Source organism: Rana temporaria, chromosome 8 (assembly GCF_905171775.1).
Source record: "Rana temporaria chromosome 8, aRanTem1.1, whole genome shotgun sequence".
NCBI lineage: Eukaryota > Metazoa > Chordata > Amphibia > Anura > Ranidae > Rana > Rana temporaria.
This window is the reverse complement of record NC_053496.1, coordinates 37,853,599-37,870,710: the sequence shown is the minus strand read 5'-3', so window position 1 is coordinate 37,870,710 and position 17,112 is coordinate 37,853,599. Positions and strand designations below refer to the sequence as shown.

Genomic DNA, 17,112 nt, shown 5'->3' with positions numbered 1-17,112 from the left:
CGTGCGACGTGGCTCCCAAACAAAATTGGCGTCCTTTTTTTCCCACAAATAGAGCTTTCTTTTGGGGGTATTTGATCACCTCTGCGGTTTTAATTTTTTTCACTATAAACAAACATAGAGCGACAATTTTGAATAAAATGCAATAGTTTTTACTTTTTGCTATAATAAATATCCCCCAAAAATATATAAAAACATTTTTTTCCTCAGTTTAGGCCGATACGTATTCTTCTACATATTTTTGGTAAAACGAAATCACAGGAAGCGTATATTGATTGGTACACAGAGCTAGGGAAAAAAAAGCCAAATGTTGTTAATGGTGCGGGACTGTAGCCATTGCATCAAAGATTAAACTATTCGCTAGATTCAGGTAGGGCGCCGCATCTTTAAGGGTAGCGCTTCTCCGGAAATACCCGAAATAGGACTTGGCGCTTCACGGCGCCTGCGCATAGTCTGTGCGCAGGCGCCGTATAGCGCCGTGATGAGCCGAGACCTGTTCCGGCTGTCTTCGGAGAGCGTGACGTGCCAGAGCCGGCCGTCCATCACCTTCCCTCTCCATAGGAACGCCCATTCCCCGCGGGGAGTCGGAATCTTGTCTCTACGATTACACTGTGAGTACGGGACTAAAAAAATAAAGACAGGCATACTGTAGCTCGCGCTACTATGCCTCATTTTATGCTAAAAAGATGTTAATAAGGGTGAACCACCGCTTTAAATACAGGATGGGTATTGGATCCCCTACGTAATGTCAATGTTGGAATAAAGGGATAACCCATGCCTCTCCCGAGGCGGGTGAGGGGCAGCTATGGGAAATCTGGATTTTTTTAAGGGCTCAAAAGGTAATAAAAATAAATATAGCAAAACCATATAAAATCACATAATGATTAATTCATACAAAATGATTTAAAAGAACAGCAGGGGTGTAGGCTCCACTCAGAAATACCAAGTACTAGACAAATATCCACTATAACCATTTGTGCTTGACTGGATGGTGCAAGGTGTATGGATCAACGCGTTTCACTCAGAAAAAGGGCTTCTCCAGACAGGCATGGGTTATCCCTTTTTACCTACATAGAAAATTTAAATACACAAACAAATTGAAGCCAAGCTCTAGCTCACACTTTATAAGCATTTTCAGCAACAGTTTTTTCTTTTGGGATAAACTGTTTTACATAAATGAATAAAAGCTGATCAGTGGTATATGGTTTGTCTCAACCCTCTAATTGCTAGGACAGCCTGTTACTAGCAGGGTTGCAGGAATAAAATAAAAGAAGGGAAAAAAAAGACAAAAGAAAGAAAACGAATGCAGCCATCAGATCGTAGAATTGGTAAGCTGCAGTATAATAGATGTTTACTTTTGGGTTTAATTCTGCTTTAAAGGGGGTTCCACCCTCATAAAACGTATGTTTGCTTGTATGGGAAACCTTTATTAAATAGGACTTTCTTTTAAAGGTTAAAGTGATACTAAAGTCTTGTCTTGTTTTTTGTTTAACATAACAAATATGTTATACTTGCCTGCTGTGTGAAGTGGTTTTGCACAGAGCAGTCAAGATCCCCCTCTTCTCGGTTCCCTCACCGGTGCTCCAGGCCCCTCCCTCCTGTTGAGTGCCCACCACAGCAAGTAGCTTGCTATGGGGGCATCCGAGCCGAGCTGCAGCTCCATGTATCCATTTAGACACAGAACAGTGGCCCGCCCCCTTTCTCTCCTCATTGGCTGACTGACTTTGACAGCAATGGGAACCAATGGTGTCGCACTGCTGTCTCAGCCAATGAGGAGGCCTGCCGAGACACACCAGAAAAATGACGAGATCTAGATGCAGCTTGGGTAAGTATTGGGAGGGATGAGGAGTGGGGACTGCTACACACAGTAGGCTTTTTATCTTAATGCATAAAATGCATTAAGATAAGCGCTCTTGCTGCGTTTTCAATGCATTTCAATGGGGAGGTGCGCTTTTGGTGTAGGTTGCCATATATGCAGCAAGCAGGATTTTTAACACTGCTTCAAAAGTTGCCTATAATGGCTGACAGTCATATTCATTTAAATTCATGATATTAATTAAAAAGTTGAATCTAAAACAATTATTTATAAAATGATAACTGATGGTGGACGAGAAGGTCTGGCTCGCAGTCTCCGCTCTAATTCATCCCAAAATTGTTCTATCGGGTTGAGGACTCTGTGCAGGCCAGTCAAGTTCCTCCAACCTAAACTCGCTCATCCATGTCGTTTTGAACCTTGCTTTGTGCACTGGTGCTCAGTCATGTTGGTAATGTAAGGGGTCGTCCCCAAAGTTGGGAGTATAAAATTGTCCAAAATGTCTTAGTAAGCTGATGCCTTAAGAGTTCAATTCACTGGAGCTAAGGGGCCAAGCCCAACCCCTGAAAATCAACCCCACAACATAATCCCCCCCCTCCACCAAATTATTTGGACCAGTGTACAAATCAAGGTCCATAAAGACATGAATGAGCGAGTTTGGGGTGGAGGAAGTTAGCCTTCTCGTCCAACATCAGTGCCTGACCTTCCAAATGCACTTCTGGAAGAATGGTCAAACATTCCCATAGACACACTCCTAAACCTTGTGGACAGCCTTCCCAGAAGAGTTGAAGCTGTTCTAGCTGCAAAGGGTGGGCCAACTCAATATTCAACAACAAAAGCAAAAAGTTGGGGGATAAATTGCCACAATATCAGCACCCAATCACCTGTTAGGTGTTCATCAACTAACCAAACATACATACAAGAAAAAAAAGCTCCGATACTCCCTACCAGAGGTAGGGCGTATTGTAACTCAATACTGAACCCTATGGACTAGTGCCACATACACACGATCGGTTCAACCGATGAGAATGGTCTGATGGACCGTTTTCATCGGTCAAAACCGATCGTGTGTGGGCGCCATCGGTTAGTTAACCATCGGTTAAAAAAAAGGCAACTTGTTTTAAAATTAACCGATGGATTCCTAACCAATAGGACAAAACGTTAGTAGGCATGATCATCGGTTAAAAATCCACGCATGCTCAGAATCAAGTTGACGCATGCTTGGAAGCATTGAACTTCGTTGTTTTCAGCACATCGTTGTGTTTTAGGTCACCGCGTTCTGACACGATCGTTTTTTTAACCGATGGTGTGTAGGCGCGACGGACCATCAGTCAGATTCATCGGTTAACCTATGACAACGGTCCTTCGATCCGTTCTCATCGGATGGACTGATCGTGTGCATAAGACTGGGATGCCATTATAGTTAATGTGTGTGTAAAGGCAAGTGTCACAATACTTTTGACAATATAGTGTATCTTATAAACTCCCTGTAGCTGCAGACACTGTGGAGTAATTGATCCTGAAAACTAGTTCACACCAGAAACTTGCCACGTGACTGCTGATGTGTATTGTATGCATGTCAGCGTGATACTCTGTTATCAGTGCTTTACAACTTTATTGAATTGTTAAAATTACATTTCATACAATTCTATTCATCACAGCATTTCAATGTGATGTACTTCATCCCCTTGTTGTGATGAAAAAAAGTACTGCATGCATTTTTTTTTCTTTTGCTACAGCAACACGATGGTGTAACCTGGCACATTAGGAAACAAGGCAGGTCAACTTGTCTTTGCATTGAACTGCACTGGGAAAGTCTGTCCAGTGCAGTGCCAATGCACGTGATGTGTACAAGCCCTCAAAGATCATTATAAAGGCTTTCCAGTTACGTTTCAGTCCATTCAACAGCTCAGAGCACCTGCTGTTTCTGTACAGTAGAATCAGGCAGGCTGCCAAGCATCTGCTGTCTCAGAAGATAAAGGGAAAGAAGCTGCAATTTCAGTGCCCTTGTTTTGAACTTTGAAAATGAATTTCCCCGCAATGACTACTATTTTTACTGCTTGCTCAGAATATATAAATACTTTAATGTGCAGAATCTACTTTCGGTGACTTTGGGGATGATTTTAATAGACATCTGTGCACGAACCCACACAGATGTCTTTTGAATTGCCCCCAGAGTCGAACTGAAATGCAGGTTTGAAATCGCGAGACTTCGGCTGAACTCATACAATTTCAAACCCGCGTTGTGTGAACGAGGGCTCAGGCTCTGTTCACATACAGTGTTGAGGAAAATTTTTTGCCCCCCTCCTGACTTTTTTTTGCATATTTCTCATATTTTAATAATACACAAAGATAACCCGAGCAAATCCAAGATGCAGTTTTTTAATTATTTCATTTATTAAAGGGGAAAAAGCTGTTAAAACCAGCCTGGCCCTATGTGAAAAAGTAATTGCACTCTCCCATGCTGAATCGTGAATTAACTAATAATGAACCACAATTTTTTTGGAAAGCTAAGTTAAATTTCACTTGCCACACCCAGACCTGATTACTGCCAGACCTGTTGAATCAAGAAATCACATTAATAAAAGCTGTCTGACAAAGTGAAGCAAGCTAACCGATCACAAAAAGCCACACATCATGCCACAATCTAAAATATTTCAAGAACAGATTAGAAACAAAGTAATGTACATGCATCTGTCTAGGAAGGGTTTAGAAGCCATTTCTAAGGCTTTGGAACTCCAGTGAACCATGGGGAGAGCCATTATCCATAAATGGAGATGACTTGGAACAGTGGTAAACCTTCCCAGGAGTGGCCGGCCTACAAAAATGACTCCAAGAGCATGATGGCGACTCATCCAGGAGGTCATAAAAGGACCTAGAACAACGTCTAATGAACTGCAGGACTTGCTTACCTCAGGTAAGATCAGTGTTTGAGATTCAACAATAGGAAAAAGACTGGGCAAAAATGGCATCCATGGGAGAGTTCCAAGGCCAAAGCCACTGCTGAACAAAAAGAACAAAAAGACTCATCTCACATTTACCATAAAACATCTTGATTATCCCCAAGACTTTTAGGCAAATATTCTCTGGACTGATGAGACAAAAAATGTACTTTTTGGAAGCTGTGTGTCCCGTTACATCTGCCATAAAACAAATACAGCATTTTATAACAAGATCATCATACCAACAGTCAGACATGGTGGTGGTAGTGTGATGGTCTGGGGCTGCTTTGCAGCTTCAGGACCTGGATGACTTGCCATAATTGATGGAACCATGAATTCTGAGCTCTACCAGAAAATCCTAAAGGAGAATGTCTGGCCGTCAGTTCGTGACTCAAGCTAAAGTGCACTTGGGTTATGCAGCAGGACAATGATCCGAAACACACCAGCAAGTCCACCTCCAAAGGTTCAAACAAAGCAAAATTTAGGTTTTGGAGTGGCCTAGTCAAAGCTCGGACTTAAATCCAATTGAGATGCTGTATCATGACCTTACACGGGCCATTCAAGGCTGAAAGCCCTCCAATGTGGCTGAATTAAAACAATTGTGCAAAGAAGAGTGGGCCAAAATTTCTCCACAGCAACGTTAAAAGACTCATTGCCAGTTCTCACAAACGCTTGATTGTAGTTGTTGCCGCCAAGGGTGGCACAACCAGTTATTAGGTTTACGGAGCAATTCCTTTTTGCATAAAGCCAGGCAGGTTTGGACAGCTTTTTCGCCTTAGTAAATGAAACCATAATTTAATAACTGCATTTTGTTTTTACACAGGTTATCTTTGTGTAATAATACAATTTGTTTGATGAGTAATTTAAGTTTGACAAATATGCAAAAAAAAAAAAAAAATCAGAAAGTGGGAAAATACTTCTTCACAACATTGTATGTGCGGCTCCGGATTTGGTGTAGAGTCTGGTGCGATTTCCATTTACCAGTTAAGATGCAAATTTGACACAGAAATCGCACCTGAACTGGACTCAACAATGCACAGGACCCTTTAAGATATGCACTGCAACCGGCCCGTATATATGTAAAATGGCGCCATTGAAAGCCTGTCTGGTTCACATGTTATTTTATTCGGTTGCAGTTCGAAATACATTCAATTTACATATATGTGAACCAGAGCCTTAATGCTTCTTGAGAGCAGGGATTGATGCAGCGCTATGTAAATACCTGTAATAAATAATAAATTACTGATCAGAGAGTGCCCATATACAGACAGATGTCACACAAGAAATAACTGATGAGACATTGGTGGTGCATTTGATCGCCTTTGCTCAAATTATGGACTATGAAGATTCTTCAGTCTTCCTAATTCAACCAAAGAAAGTTAAAGGCATGTCTGTGGTTAAAGCCTTGAACCCTTTTTTTCCATTGAGAAACGAACGATCAGCTATAATGGCAAAATTCAAAAAATAAAAATAAACAAAAGTTTTGGAAAATCTGTTTTCTAATTTTTTTTTTTTTTCAACATTCGGCCACATTGGTTAATTTTATTGGGATATGTTTTGCCATCCTTTAACTTGACCACGCGTTATATTCAGTTATAATATCCTTTATATTTCCAAACTTCTGTTACGTGTTAAGTTTTACCCGATTGGCCAACAAATGAATGAAATGTTTAGATCTGTCCTAACAAAAAAAGTAGATTGTATAGAAGCTCTGAAATTATTTACTAAGAAGAGAATTAATTAATTTTTTTTTTGTATACAAAACGCTAGATTTCCAAAATCTTAAGTCCTACCATTCTGATTAAAGTGTCAAAAACACAATTGGAGACAGATAATCAAATTATTTCACTGCACAAACTGACCTATTAAAACCATAGCATATTTGTACTTCAAACTCTATGAACTGGCCCCATAGTAGATATTCCTGCCCATATATTGTCCATAAGATGCCCTCTTATGATGTGCATCTAGTGCATCATTTTATGTTCATTTTAACAAAACGTAGCTTTTAGCGGAGTTCCAGCTTTTGTTTATTTCTTCTTAAAAACACCCCCGCAATTTTCACACGTAATACAATATATTCTGGAATAAATAACACAATTAAGTTAATTTATTTTTTATTTTCTAAACTCACTCTGCCCTCCTCCTCATCACGCTCCCATCTTCAGTGTGGGCATCTGCTGGTTATGCCCATTGACTCCTGGGATTGATGACACTCGTATTCCAGGAGCCAATGGGCAGTAAAGGTAATGTGGAAGAGGAATTTTATGCTTGCCAAATAAGGTAAACGGCCATAAAAAAAAAGATCTGATGAGTAATTTGCATGTGATCACGAATGCAGGGAGGCAAAGTTTAAAAAGTGTGTGGAATGCCGCTTTTAAGTAGTATTTACAGAACTTTTTTATTTTTAATTTGAATGCCTTTTTACTGTTGGTTTGCAGTTTCCTGTATTTTGATTTGGAGAAAAATGTAGAAATGTTAAATGGACGGTTAGGAAATAGACATTTTTTGGTAATACCCCTTAGTTGGATACAAAGGTGCAACTTTTTCTTTTTTTTTTAGTATGGTGAAAACCCTTATATCATTCACCATGATGTCTTGAAAAGCATTCTCCATTATCTTAACAGTTTTATATTTTTCAATGTTTTAATGTAAAACAAATCTATCTATCTATCTATCTATCTATCTATCTATCTATCTATCTATCTATCTATCTATCTATCTATCTATCTATCTATCTATCCATCTATCTCACAAGATTTATGATAATACCTCCTTTAGAAATGATAAGGGCATCTACCAAGTCTTAAAAAATATCCATACTGGTAGCTTCTCTAACAAATTCCTACAAAAATGTTGACACCGATTAAATAAGTGATCACAAATGCTCTCAATCCACAATATAAAAAAATTAAGAATTTTTCTGCCGTCTTCCCTACCACTAGAGATCGTACGAAAAATAAATAGCAGTGGCTTTATAGCTAGAGATGTGCTGCGTTAAACTTGTGTCCTCCTCTTCTTTTTTGGATTTAGGAGGCCGCCTAAACAATACTCTATTTTTGGAAAGCCGTTCTCGTTTATTTAAACTTTAAGTGGATTCGCAATAGGAAATGTTTAGGAAAATAAAGGTTGTGAGCAGGAAACATTGGCCAAGCGGAAGACACTTAATTTTTGGCCGCTCAGTTCTTTTGGTGTGAGATTTGGCTCGCTGAGCACAAAGTACACAAGTCTTCAGCTACAGAGCTGGGGGGTGAAGTTGGTCAATTTAATTCCCCGAGATCTGACGAAGGCCGGTATCATCTCATATAGCCCCGGCAGAGCAGATCATTAGCAAGCTTAAATCTCTTCTACACTCGGCGAGGGTTTATAGAGAAGTAAATAGACAACCATCATAAGTTCAGAAAATTGTCTGTTCGACCCGTGATAATAGGGAATGGGCGTTTAATAGAGTCCAGCATTCATTCGTTATCAGCATGCAGGCAGGAATGGCCGTTACATTATCTTTTTTTTTTTTTTCTATATGTATTTCGGTGGTTTGGGGGAGTCACGTGGCCGCGCCTCCAACCCCAGTGCGCACGCTGCGCCGTGTTTTGATTTTAGTCACAGCAGACGGCTTAACCACAAGAGATTCTACTGGTTCAAACCAGCATAAACCAGATTTGTTTTTTCTTTCTCCCCAAGTCTACAAAGAAACAGATTACCCCTTGCTTCAAATTCCACAATGAAAAAAAAAACCTTTTGTTAGTTTTTTTTTCTTTAAGGCAGAAAATACACATTGCCATAGTTTGTGATTTTCCAAAAATTATGGTTGCGGTGCTACAATTATTTAATAGAAAATTTAGCAAAGACAAATCAACAGTTGCCCTGATTATTTGGTCACTCCATGTGGATATTGATATTTTCCTGTGTTTTTATGCTTTTTTTTTTTTTTTTAATTTTATTGAATGTCTCTAATTAAAATGATAAAGGAGACACATCTTGCTACTTGGCTTAGTAACAAATCCTAAAGAAGAAAAAGAAAACAGCTTAAATTCAGCCATCCAGCACAAATAAGATAAAGATTCCTTTTTTTAGTTGGGTTGGAAAAAATGTGTGGATTGGAAAAGATCCTTGAATGTGGAAGAATAACTCTTTTCAAGGTGCCCCCGTTGCAAAATAAAGATCGAAAATTCTCCATTTAAACAATGAAAAGAATGCTGAAAAATAATCTCAACGTCAAACATATTGTTTATCGATATGGACGTTCCAGTGTTTCTGAATATTGCATTGTCAAATTTAAATATGTTTTTTTTTTTTTTAAATAAATGAATATGGGAGATTACTGTTGTATGTGCAAGACGGTTGTCATAATCCAATTGTTAACATTTCATTATATTAACATGTTTATACATTTACTTATGTTATGAATTGCAGTTCAACAAATTTTCTGTGTTCACTATTTATTAGATTTTGTAACAAATTTCCATTGAATATATGCTGCCATATATAAACCACACAAGTACCGTATATACTGGGAGAGCTATACCCTTTGTTGACTATATAAATATTACATATTTTCATTATTAATGTCTGTATAGTGTGTGTGTGTGTATGTATGTTGTGTGTGTATGTATGTTGTATGTATGTGTATATATATATATATATATATCACCTTTTATACATTTTTGGTTAATTGGGTATATTTTATAATGCAACAATTAGGGGTTTTATTTGAACATTTTAATTAAAATGTTTTTATTTTATTACATTATTACAATATTGTTAAAGAGAATTGTCTATGGACTATGTACTTTTTTAAACTGTTGTTGCATGAAATTCATTGTTATGTAAGGGATATATTAGAAACACAAATCGCCTTGCCATTAACTGTAGACATGTTTTAGAAAATGTGTGAATTATAGAGTTTGTGTGTATAAACAGTATAAAAAATAATAATAAAGGACAACTAAAAAAAAAAAAAAACAACCTCCATCTATATATAATATAGATCTCTCTCTCGCCATATGTGTGTGTATATGTGTGTGTATATGTATATGTATATGTGTGTGTGTGTGTGTGTGTGTGTGTGTGTGTGTATATATATATATATATATATATATATATATATATATATATATATATATATATATATATATATATATATATATATATATATATATATATATATATATATAATTTGCTTTTGCTTTTTTATTTTATATTTTTGGAGGGCTGTATATTTCTAGAAATTAATATTGAAGATGGTTGTTACTGAAGTTTCTTGAAATAGAATCCCAAGGACAAATTTTCACAGTCCCATCACTCGTTACAGGGGGCTGCAGCTTTTTTTTCCCACCATTTCTAAAGCACCAGCCGTGAAGGCTGCCATCCCCTGACCTGAACTCTCTTTACAGTGCAGGAGAGCAGCAGTCATTTGTTTAATGAAGGCCTCGATCTTGTTACCACCGGCTGTCGTTAACAGCAGAGGGCTTCTTTTAAGGAGAGAAAATCAAAAAAGAGAAAAAAAAATGATAGTAAATATGCCGTTCTCCCATGTTTATTCACTTTGGCAATTATAGAAATGCAAGACTTTGTTCACCACCTAGCAGTGCCGTGCAAGGTTAGAAATCTCACCAGGTTAAAACCGGACTTCTGATTTTGTACATTTTTTTTTTTTGTATCCTTTTGTCACTATCTTGTTAACACAGACTTGGCAATTTGACGTATGACCACTGACTCATGGATTCTCCTTCGGCACCATGCTATTAAGCATTGTTGGTTGACTACCAACCTTTTGTTGTTTAGGAACTACAAGTCCTAGGGTGCACTGTCGTGCATGGTCAGATTGTTGAACTGTAGGTAATGCTTAAGATTATGAATATGGGATACCTTTACAATTCACTCCAATTTTTGGAAAAGCCATTTTATTTGCCAGGCAGATATTTATAAATCTGCAGCTTACAAAAACAGAAGGAGTGAGTGATAAAACTTCCTAATGCAAGGCATTTGTGACTTTTAATCTGGACAGTCTTGGCCATGCTCCAGAACTCGTCTTTGTGCAATGACTTGCTGCCAAGCCATTCTCTGACACCTTGTAGGTTCAGTACCATTGGCATTTCTGCCATTGTTTTCAATTATTTTGGAGCACGTTTAATATATATATATATATATATATTAATATATATATATATATATATATATATATATATATATATATATATATAATATAATATAATATAATATATATTTTTTTTTTTTTAGTCCACGTTTACCATATTGTGGCCATATTTAATCATGAGGAGTTGTATTCCTGTTATGTAAATATGCGTGCTGATATTTGGTAAAAGTAATAGAGAAAAAATATTCCAATGGGGACACTAGTTCTGGTGACGAGGGGGTCCGCAACAAATTCCTTTAAAGTGATTGTAAAGGCAGAAGGTTTATTTTATTGCATTTTATGCATTAAGATAAAAAGCCTTCTGTGTACAGCAGCCCCCTAATACTTACCTGAGCCCCATCTTTACCCAGCAATATCCACAACTGCCTTGGCTTTCTGACTCCCCCTCCTAATTGGCTGAGACACAGCAGAGGTGCCATTGGCGCTCTCTGCTGTCAATTAAACTAGGTGAGCCAATCAGGAGAAAGAACAGGCATGCTGGACTGTGGCTCCGTGTCTGAATGGATACACAGAGCTGCAGCTCGGCTTTGGTGCCTCCATAGCAAGCTGCGTTCTGTGGGGGTACTCAACAAGGGGGAGGGGCCAGGTGCTCCAGCCGGCTACCTGACAAGAGGAGGATTCGGGCTGCCCTGTGCAAAACCACTGCACAGAGCAGGTAAGTATAACATGTTTGTTACTTTAATAAAACAAAAAGAGAGAGAGAGACTTTACAATCACTTTAGTTTGCAGGGATTTCCCATCACTTCCTGTTTGGTTATGGGACAGGAAGTGAAGCTAAATCTCCCCAATGGTGCAAAGATGGCAAAAATAAACTTTACAGGGGTTATAATCACTTATTCTATCCAAAATGAAATAATTTTTTTACCTATAGTTCTTCTTTAATATGCTGGAGGTGGCATGTTTTTACAATTTTTTAAAATTTTTAGTGTAGTGGACATCATATTTGTTTTTCAAAGCTAAATTCGCCTTGTTACTGTATTGCAAAAATGGCAAAAGTCAACCCTTTACCTCTTTGCAATGACCTTCAAATTTAAGGTAATCAGCAGATGTTTTCTGATGATTTCCCAACAGAACGCTGCAGTTTGGGGCAATGGAAGATTCTATGTAGAAATTGGTAGGCATGAATTCAATTTCACCACAAAGCAGTTAAGTTCACTGACTGACTATCTCTTCCTCTTACTGTACTTATCTAGATCATGACAGCCTCTAAGTGGACATTTATGTTTATGTTAACCTAATCGCTTGCTTTCCTGGGTCAACCATGTAGGTGCAAATTATATATTTATATAGATATATCTCTTTTTTTCTGTATTATTTATATATATATATATTTTATTATTATTATTTTTTAGAACAAAATTGTGAAACAGAAATATACCTTCTTGAGGTCCATGCACATTGGCTCCTAGAGGAGTTTATTGTTTTGCTTGTAGAAGCAACTACTGTTATCCTATGTATCCCTGCACGTTAGGTTGTTTAGAGGCATTTTTTAAACTCGGCTTTTAGAGGCAGAAATTAAAAACCTTCTGATTTGCGTTTTGAGGGTATTTTTATGCGTGAATAGCACTGGGTCTCAAGATATACACAAGTGACTGGTTGGACTTCATAATACATGCTTATGTTGAACAAGGTTCCCTTTGCTGTGGATTGCTTAATTTGGGAGGTTCTTATTACATGTTACATGGCCTTATTAAATTATTACTCTAGCACCCCAAAGCAGATGGGTCATTTTCTTTTATAAACAATTTTTTTTTTTTGTATAATCAAGTTTATTATTTTCTTCAACAATTAAAACACATATGTTCAACAGAAAGTTGTAAATAAGCAGAAATGGCGACCGCGCAGGGTCTCCTAGACTTTAAAATCCCGAAAATCATTGAACAGACAAAACAGACAAACAGACAAAACATAGACAGTGCAAAATAACGGGCACCTTAACGGGTGTCCCGTGGTGTGGTCTCAACCAAGAGGGGTGCTATTGTCTAATATGTAATGTAGGGTCGGGCTGCCATGTCAGCTCTTTATGGATTATAAACAATTTTAATGTAACTAGCATCTTGAGTTTTTAACCTCTTTGTGCCGAGCGCACACAAATATGTGGGCGCTCAACGCCAAGGCCCAGCCGCTGAAAAAAAAAAGTTAAACGCTCGCAGTTGAAATTTAATTCATGCTTATGATTTTCTTCATATAATCTTCCATTGTCCAAACTGCAGCGTTCTGTTGCAAAGGGAGGAAATCATGAGAAAACATCTGCTGATTATCTTAAATTTAAAGGTCATTGCAAAGAGGTAAGGGGTTGGCTTTTGCCACTTTTACAATGGAGTTACAAGGAGCATTTAGCATCTTTGATAAACAAAAATGATGTCCACTAGACAAAAAAAAAATGAAAAAAATGCCACCTCCAGCATGGTAACTATACCAAATATCAGCAAGTGCATTTACATAACAGATGATAGAATGCCTCAAGCTTAAATGTGGCCACAACATGGTAAACGTGGACAATGTAAATGGAATATATATATATATATATAATATATATATATATATATATATATATATATATATAAATGTGAGTGTGTGCGTGTGTGTGTATGTGTATATATATATATATATATATATATATATATGTATGTATATATATATATATATATATATATATATATATATATATATATATATATATATATATAAAAATAGATTTGATAAAAAAATATATAAATATATATGAGAGAAAGATAGATATATACATCTATAGATGGAAAAATAGAAGATGACATGTACTTGCTCCCGCCACAGTTACTGGCGGATAACTGAGTGCTCCCATTCGCTGCTAGTGATTGTGCGCTTTTTCCGATTATTTGACCCCCGTGACAGCCAGTCATGGCAATCACGTGACCATAAGCCCCGTCCAACTTCCCGGCACTCTAAAGCTCTTAAAGGGCCAGTTCTAAGGGGTTGAACATGCATATGCCTAAAGCAACCACTTAAGAGTTTGGATTTCTTATTGGCAATAGAAAATGAAGGCAGAATTTTGCTTGGTTGCTATGGGCAGCACAGACAAGCTTTTGCTAAATTGTCTTCACCCTGAAGATGTTCTGTTTTCTGGCTTTATACAGCTTGCCTGGGGTATTGCAGGCCCTACATGATGTATGTTTGTTTAATTGAGACTCTCTAAAAATGATTAGCCAACCCGCGCCCATCAGTTTCAGAATTAATTTCTGTTGTAGCATGCCAATCTTTTTTTCTTTATGTAAAAGAATAGTAGTAGGAGGTGCAAGGGACTGATGGTCCTGAGATGACGGATTGAAAGGCTGCTCAGAAACTGAAGGCACTCTTGGAATTCTTTGGTATGGAAAGCTGAATTGCTTCCCGCAGTGCAGCTTTGTTTTAATCCAGTCAGTGTGATATTTTGTTGCTAATAATTCGAGGCTCTTCATTTGTACCATCATGCACAGGAATGTTTGAGTTCCCCTCTTGAAAGGTGGCACTTTCCTCCTGACGAGGCAGGGTGACTTGGTGGAAGTCGACGTTGCAAAGAACACACAGGCTAAAACCTCTCTTTTCTCTCGAACACACACTTCCACCGAGCCATTCCCCTCTTCTTGTAGATTGTGTCTTAGATGTGGTTTTAAAAGAGAATCCCAAACCATTCTTTCTGTTTAATGTGACAGTGTGAGAAACTGATCTTTAGTCGCTCACAAAAAAAAATAAAAAAAAAATAAAGAAGGCAAAAAAAAAAAAAAAAACACCCGGCGTGTAGTCTATGTTTAGCTCCTTTTAATGTGTTTGCCTGTGATTTTTAAATGCTAAACATGTAAACAGATAAATTGTCAATGTTAATTCTGTATCCTGTCACACAGCTGATCTCTCTCTCTCTCTCTCTTTTGCTTCTGTTTCCTTTTTATCTTTCTTTGTGGATTCACGTTGCAGTTGATAAAATTACGGGAAGAGGTGAGTGCTGCCTAAGCCCCTTATTCACCACCCGCTTTACCACTCATGCTTATATATCTCTCTGAAAGCTCCGTTTCCCGTATCAGAACTTGACTTTCTCTTTTAGCTCAGGTTTTGAAAAACGATTTGCTGAATTTAAGCACGGATTACACAAAATACATCTCCGCCCACAATTTTTTGTTTTTCACCCCCCCCATTTACTTTACAAATATACATTCGCAATACCCATTACTTGAGCGACATGTAGTTCTAATGAGAACTGGAAGAAATACGCTTAGAGATGTGATCGTTTTATTGATATTCATAAATATCAACTTTTATTACTTCTTGGAACGTTGATTTAAAAAAGGTGTTTGCAGTTCTTTAAGGGGTTAATGCTATGGCTGACGATTAGGTATGTACAATTTGCCACTTTTGAGCAGACTTGGAGTTGTTAATTTATTTTATTTTACAGTAGAGCTCAGTGTGCTCTTTGGTTCCCTGTAGTTGGCCATTTCAGGCTGAGGAGGGGCTGGCTGAAAATGTCCTTCACTGGATTACTGATAAGAAGCCATGGGACTCTAGTAGAAAAGAAGCAAGTCAAAAACCTGTGGATTATGTATAAGTGATGGATAGAGAGATCGTGAACTCTATAAATGGACTGGATAAGAGACTGAAGGCAAGCAGACCACATATCAGATGGGAGAGTACAAAACCACCAGAGCTCCAGTATAAACCAGAAGGGCAATGTCTATATCCAAAGGGGATACATGGAATTGGGAGGACATCAAATTAAAATCTTCAAGGAGGTGTCTGGTGCAAACATAACTGCTTGTACATGGTAGACTAGTAAAAAAATTAAAAGGAACTGCAGTCTGCTCACATAATTTGTAATAAAAACATCTTTGCCTTTCTGAAGCTTCCCTCCAACCACTTTGCATATTTTATATTTACTGGGATTCTGGACTTGCCAAATATGCTGCAGAAATCTCCCTCCACCAAGTCTGGCTGCAGCCATTTTAACTGTGGGCAGCTGAAGCTGCTACCTGTTCACTTCCTAGATTTACACAGACACACGGAGGCACAAAGACATACACGTATATACAGTATCTCACAAAAGTGACACATTGTTTATAAAAATGGTGTTCTATCTTTTCATGTGACAACATTGAAATAGTGGAGAGTACTACAAAATAACTCAACACACAGACATTACTGTCTAAATTGCTGACAACAAAAGTGGGTACACCCCTAAGTGAAAATGTCCAAAGTGTCAATATTTTGTGTGGCCACCATTATTTTCTAGCACTGCGTTAACCCTCTTGGGCATGGAGTTCACCTAGAGCTTCACAGGTTGCCACTGGATTGCTCTTCCACTCCTCCATGATGACGTAACTGCGCTGGTGGATGTTAGAGAACTTGCGCTCCTCCACCTTCCGTTTGAGGGTGCCCAACAGATGCTCAATAGGGTTTAGGTCTGGAGACATGCTTGTCCAGTCCATCACCTTTACCCTCTGCTTCTTTAGCAAGGCAGTGGTCGTCTTGGAGCTGTGTTTTGGGGTCTTTATCATGTTGGAATACTGCCCAGAGAGGGGATAATGCTCTGCTTCAATATATCACAGTACATGTTGGCATTCATGAATCCCTCAATGAACTGTAGCTCCCCAATTCCGGCAGCACTCATGCAGACCAGACCATGACATTCCCAATTGACTGTAGGCAAGACACACTTCTCTTTGTGCTTTTCACCTGGTTGCCGCCACAAGCTTGAAATCCTCTGAACTAAATAAGTTTATCTTGGTTTCATCAGACCACAGGACATGGTTCCAATAATCTATGTCCTTAGACTGCTTGTCTTCAGCAAACTGTTTTTTTTTTTTCATTTATTTTTATGCATCATCTTTAGAAGAGACTTCCTTCTGGGATGACAGCCATGCAGACCAATTTGATGCAGTGTGCAGCATATGGTCTAAGCACCGACAGGCTGACCCCTTCAACCTCTGCAGCAATGGTGGCAGCACTCATACGTCTATTTCCCAAAGACAGCCTCTGGATATGACGCTGAGCACGTGCACTCAACTCCCTTGGTCTACCATGGGGAGGCCTGTTCTGAGTGAAACCTGTCCTGTTAAACTGTCGTATGGTCTTGGCCACCGTGCTGAAGCTCAGTTTCAGGGTCTTGGCAATCTTCTTATAGCCTAGGCCATCTTTATGTAGAGCAGAAAATCAGAGAGTTCTTTGCCATGAGGTGCCATGTTGAACTTCCATTGACC

The 17,112-nt window shown here is 38.3% G+C and overlaps 1 protein-coding gene across 7 annotated transcripts in view; it reads left to right on the top strand.

Moving 5' to 3' along the window:
- VTI1A (vesicle transport through interaction with t-SNAREs 1A) overlaps positions 1–17,112 on the top strand; it is a 561,716-nt gene that overhangs the window by 118,284 nt on the left and 426,320 nt on the right. For 4 of the 7 annotated variants that reach the window (XM_040361617.1, XM_040361618.1, XM_040361622.1 and 1 more), the window contains exon 5: positions 14,840–14,860. The exons of the other annotated variants lie outside the window; for them this stretch is intronic. In XM_040361617.1, coding sequence (XP_040217551.1) covers positions 14,840–14,860 — 21 coding nt within the window. The remainder of the gene's footprint in view (positions 1–14,839; positions 14,861–17,112) is intronic. 7 annotated transcript variants of the gene reach the window in all.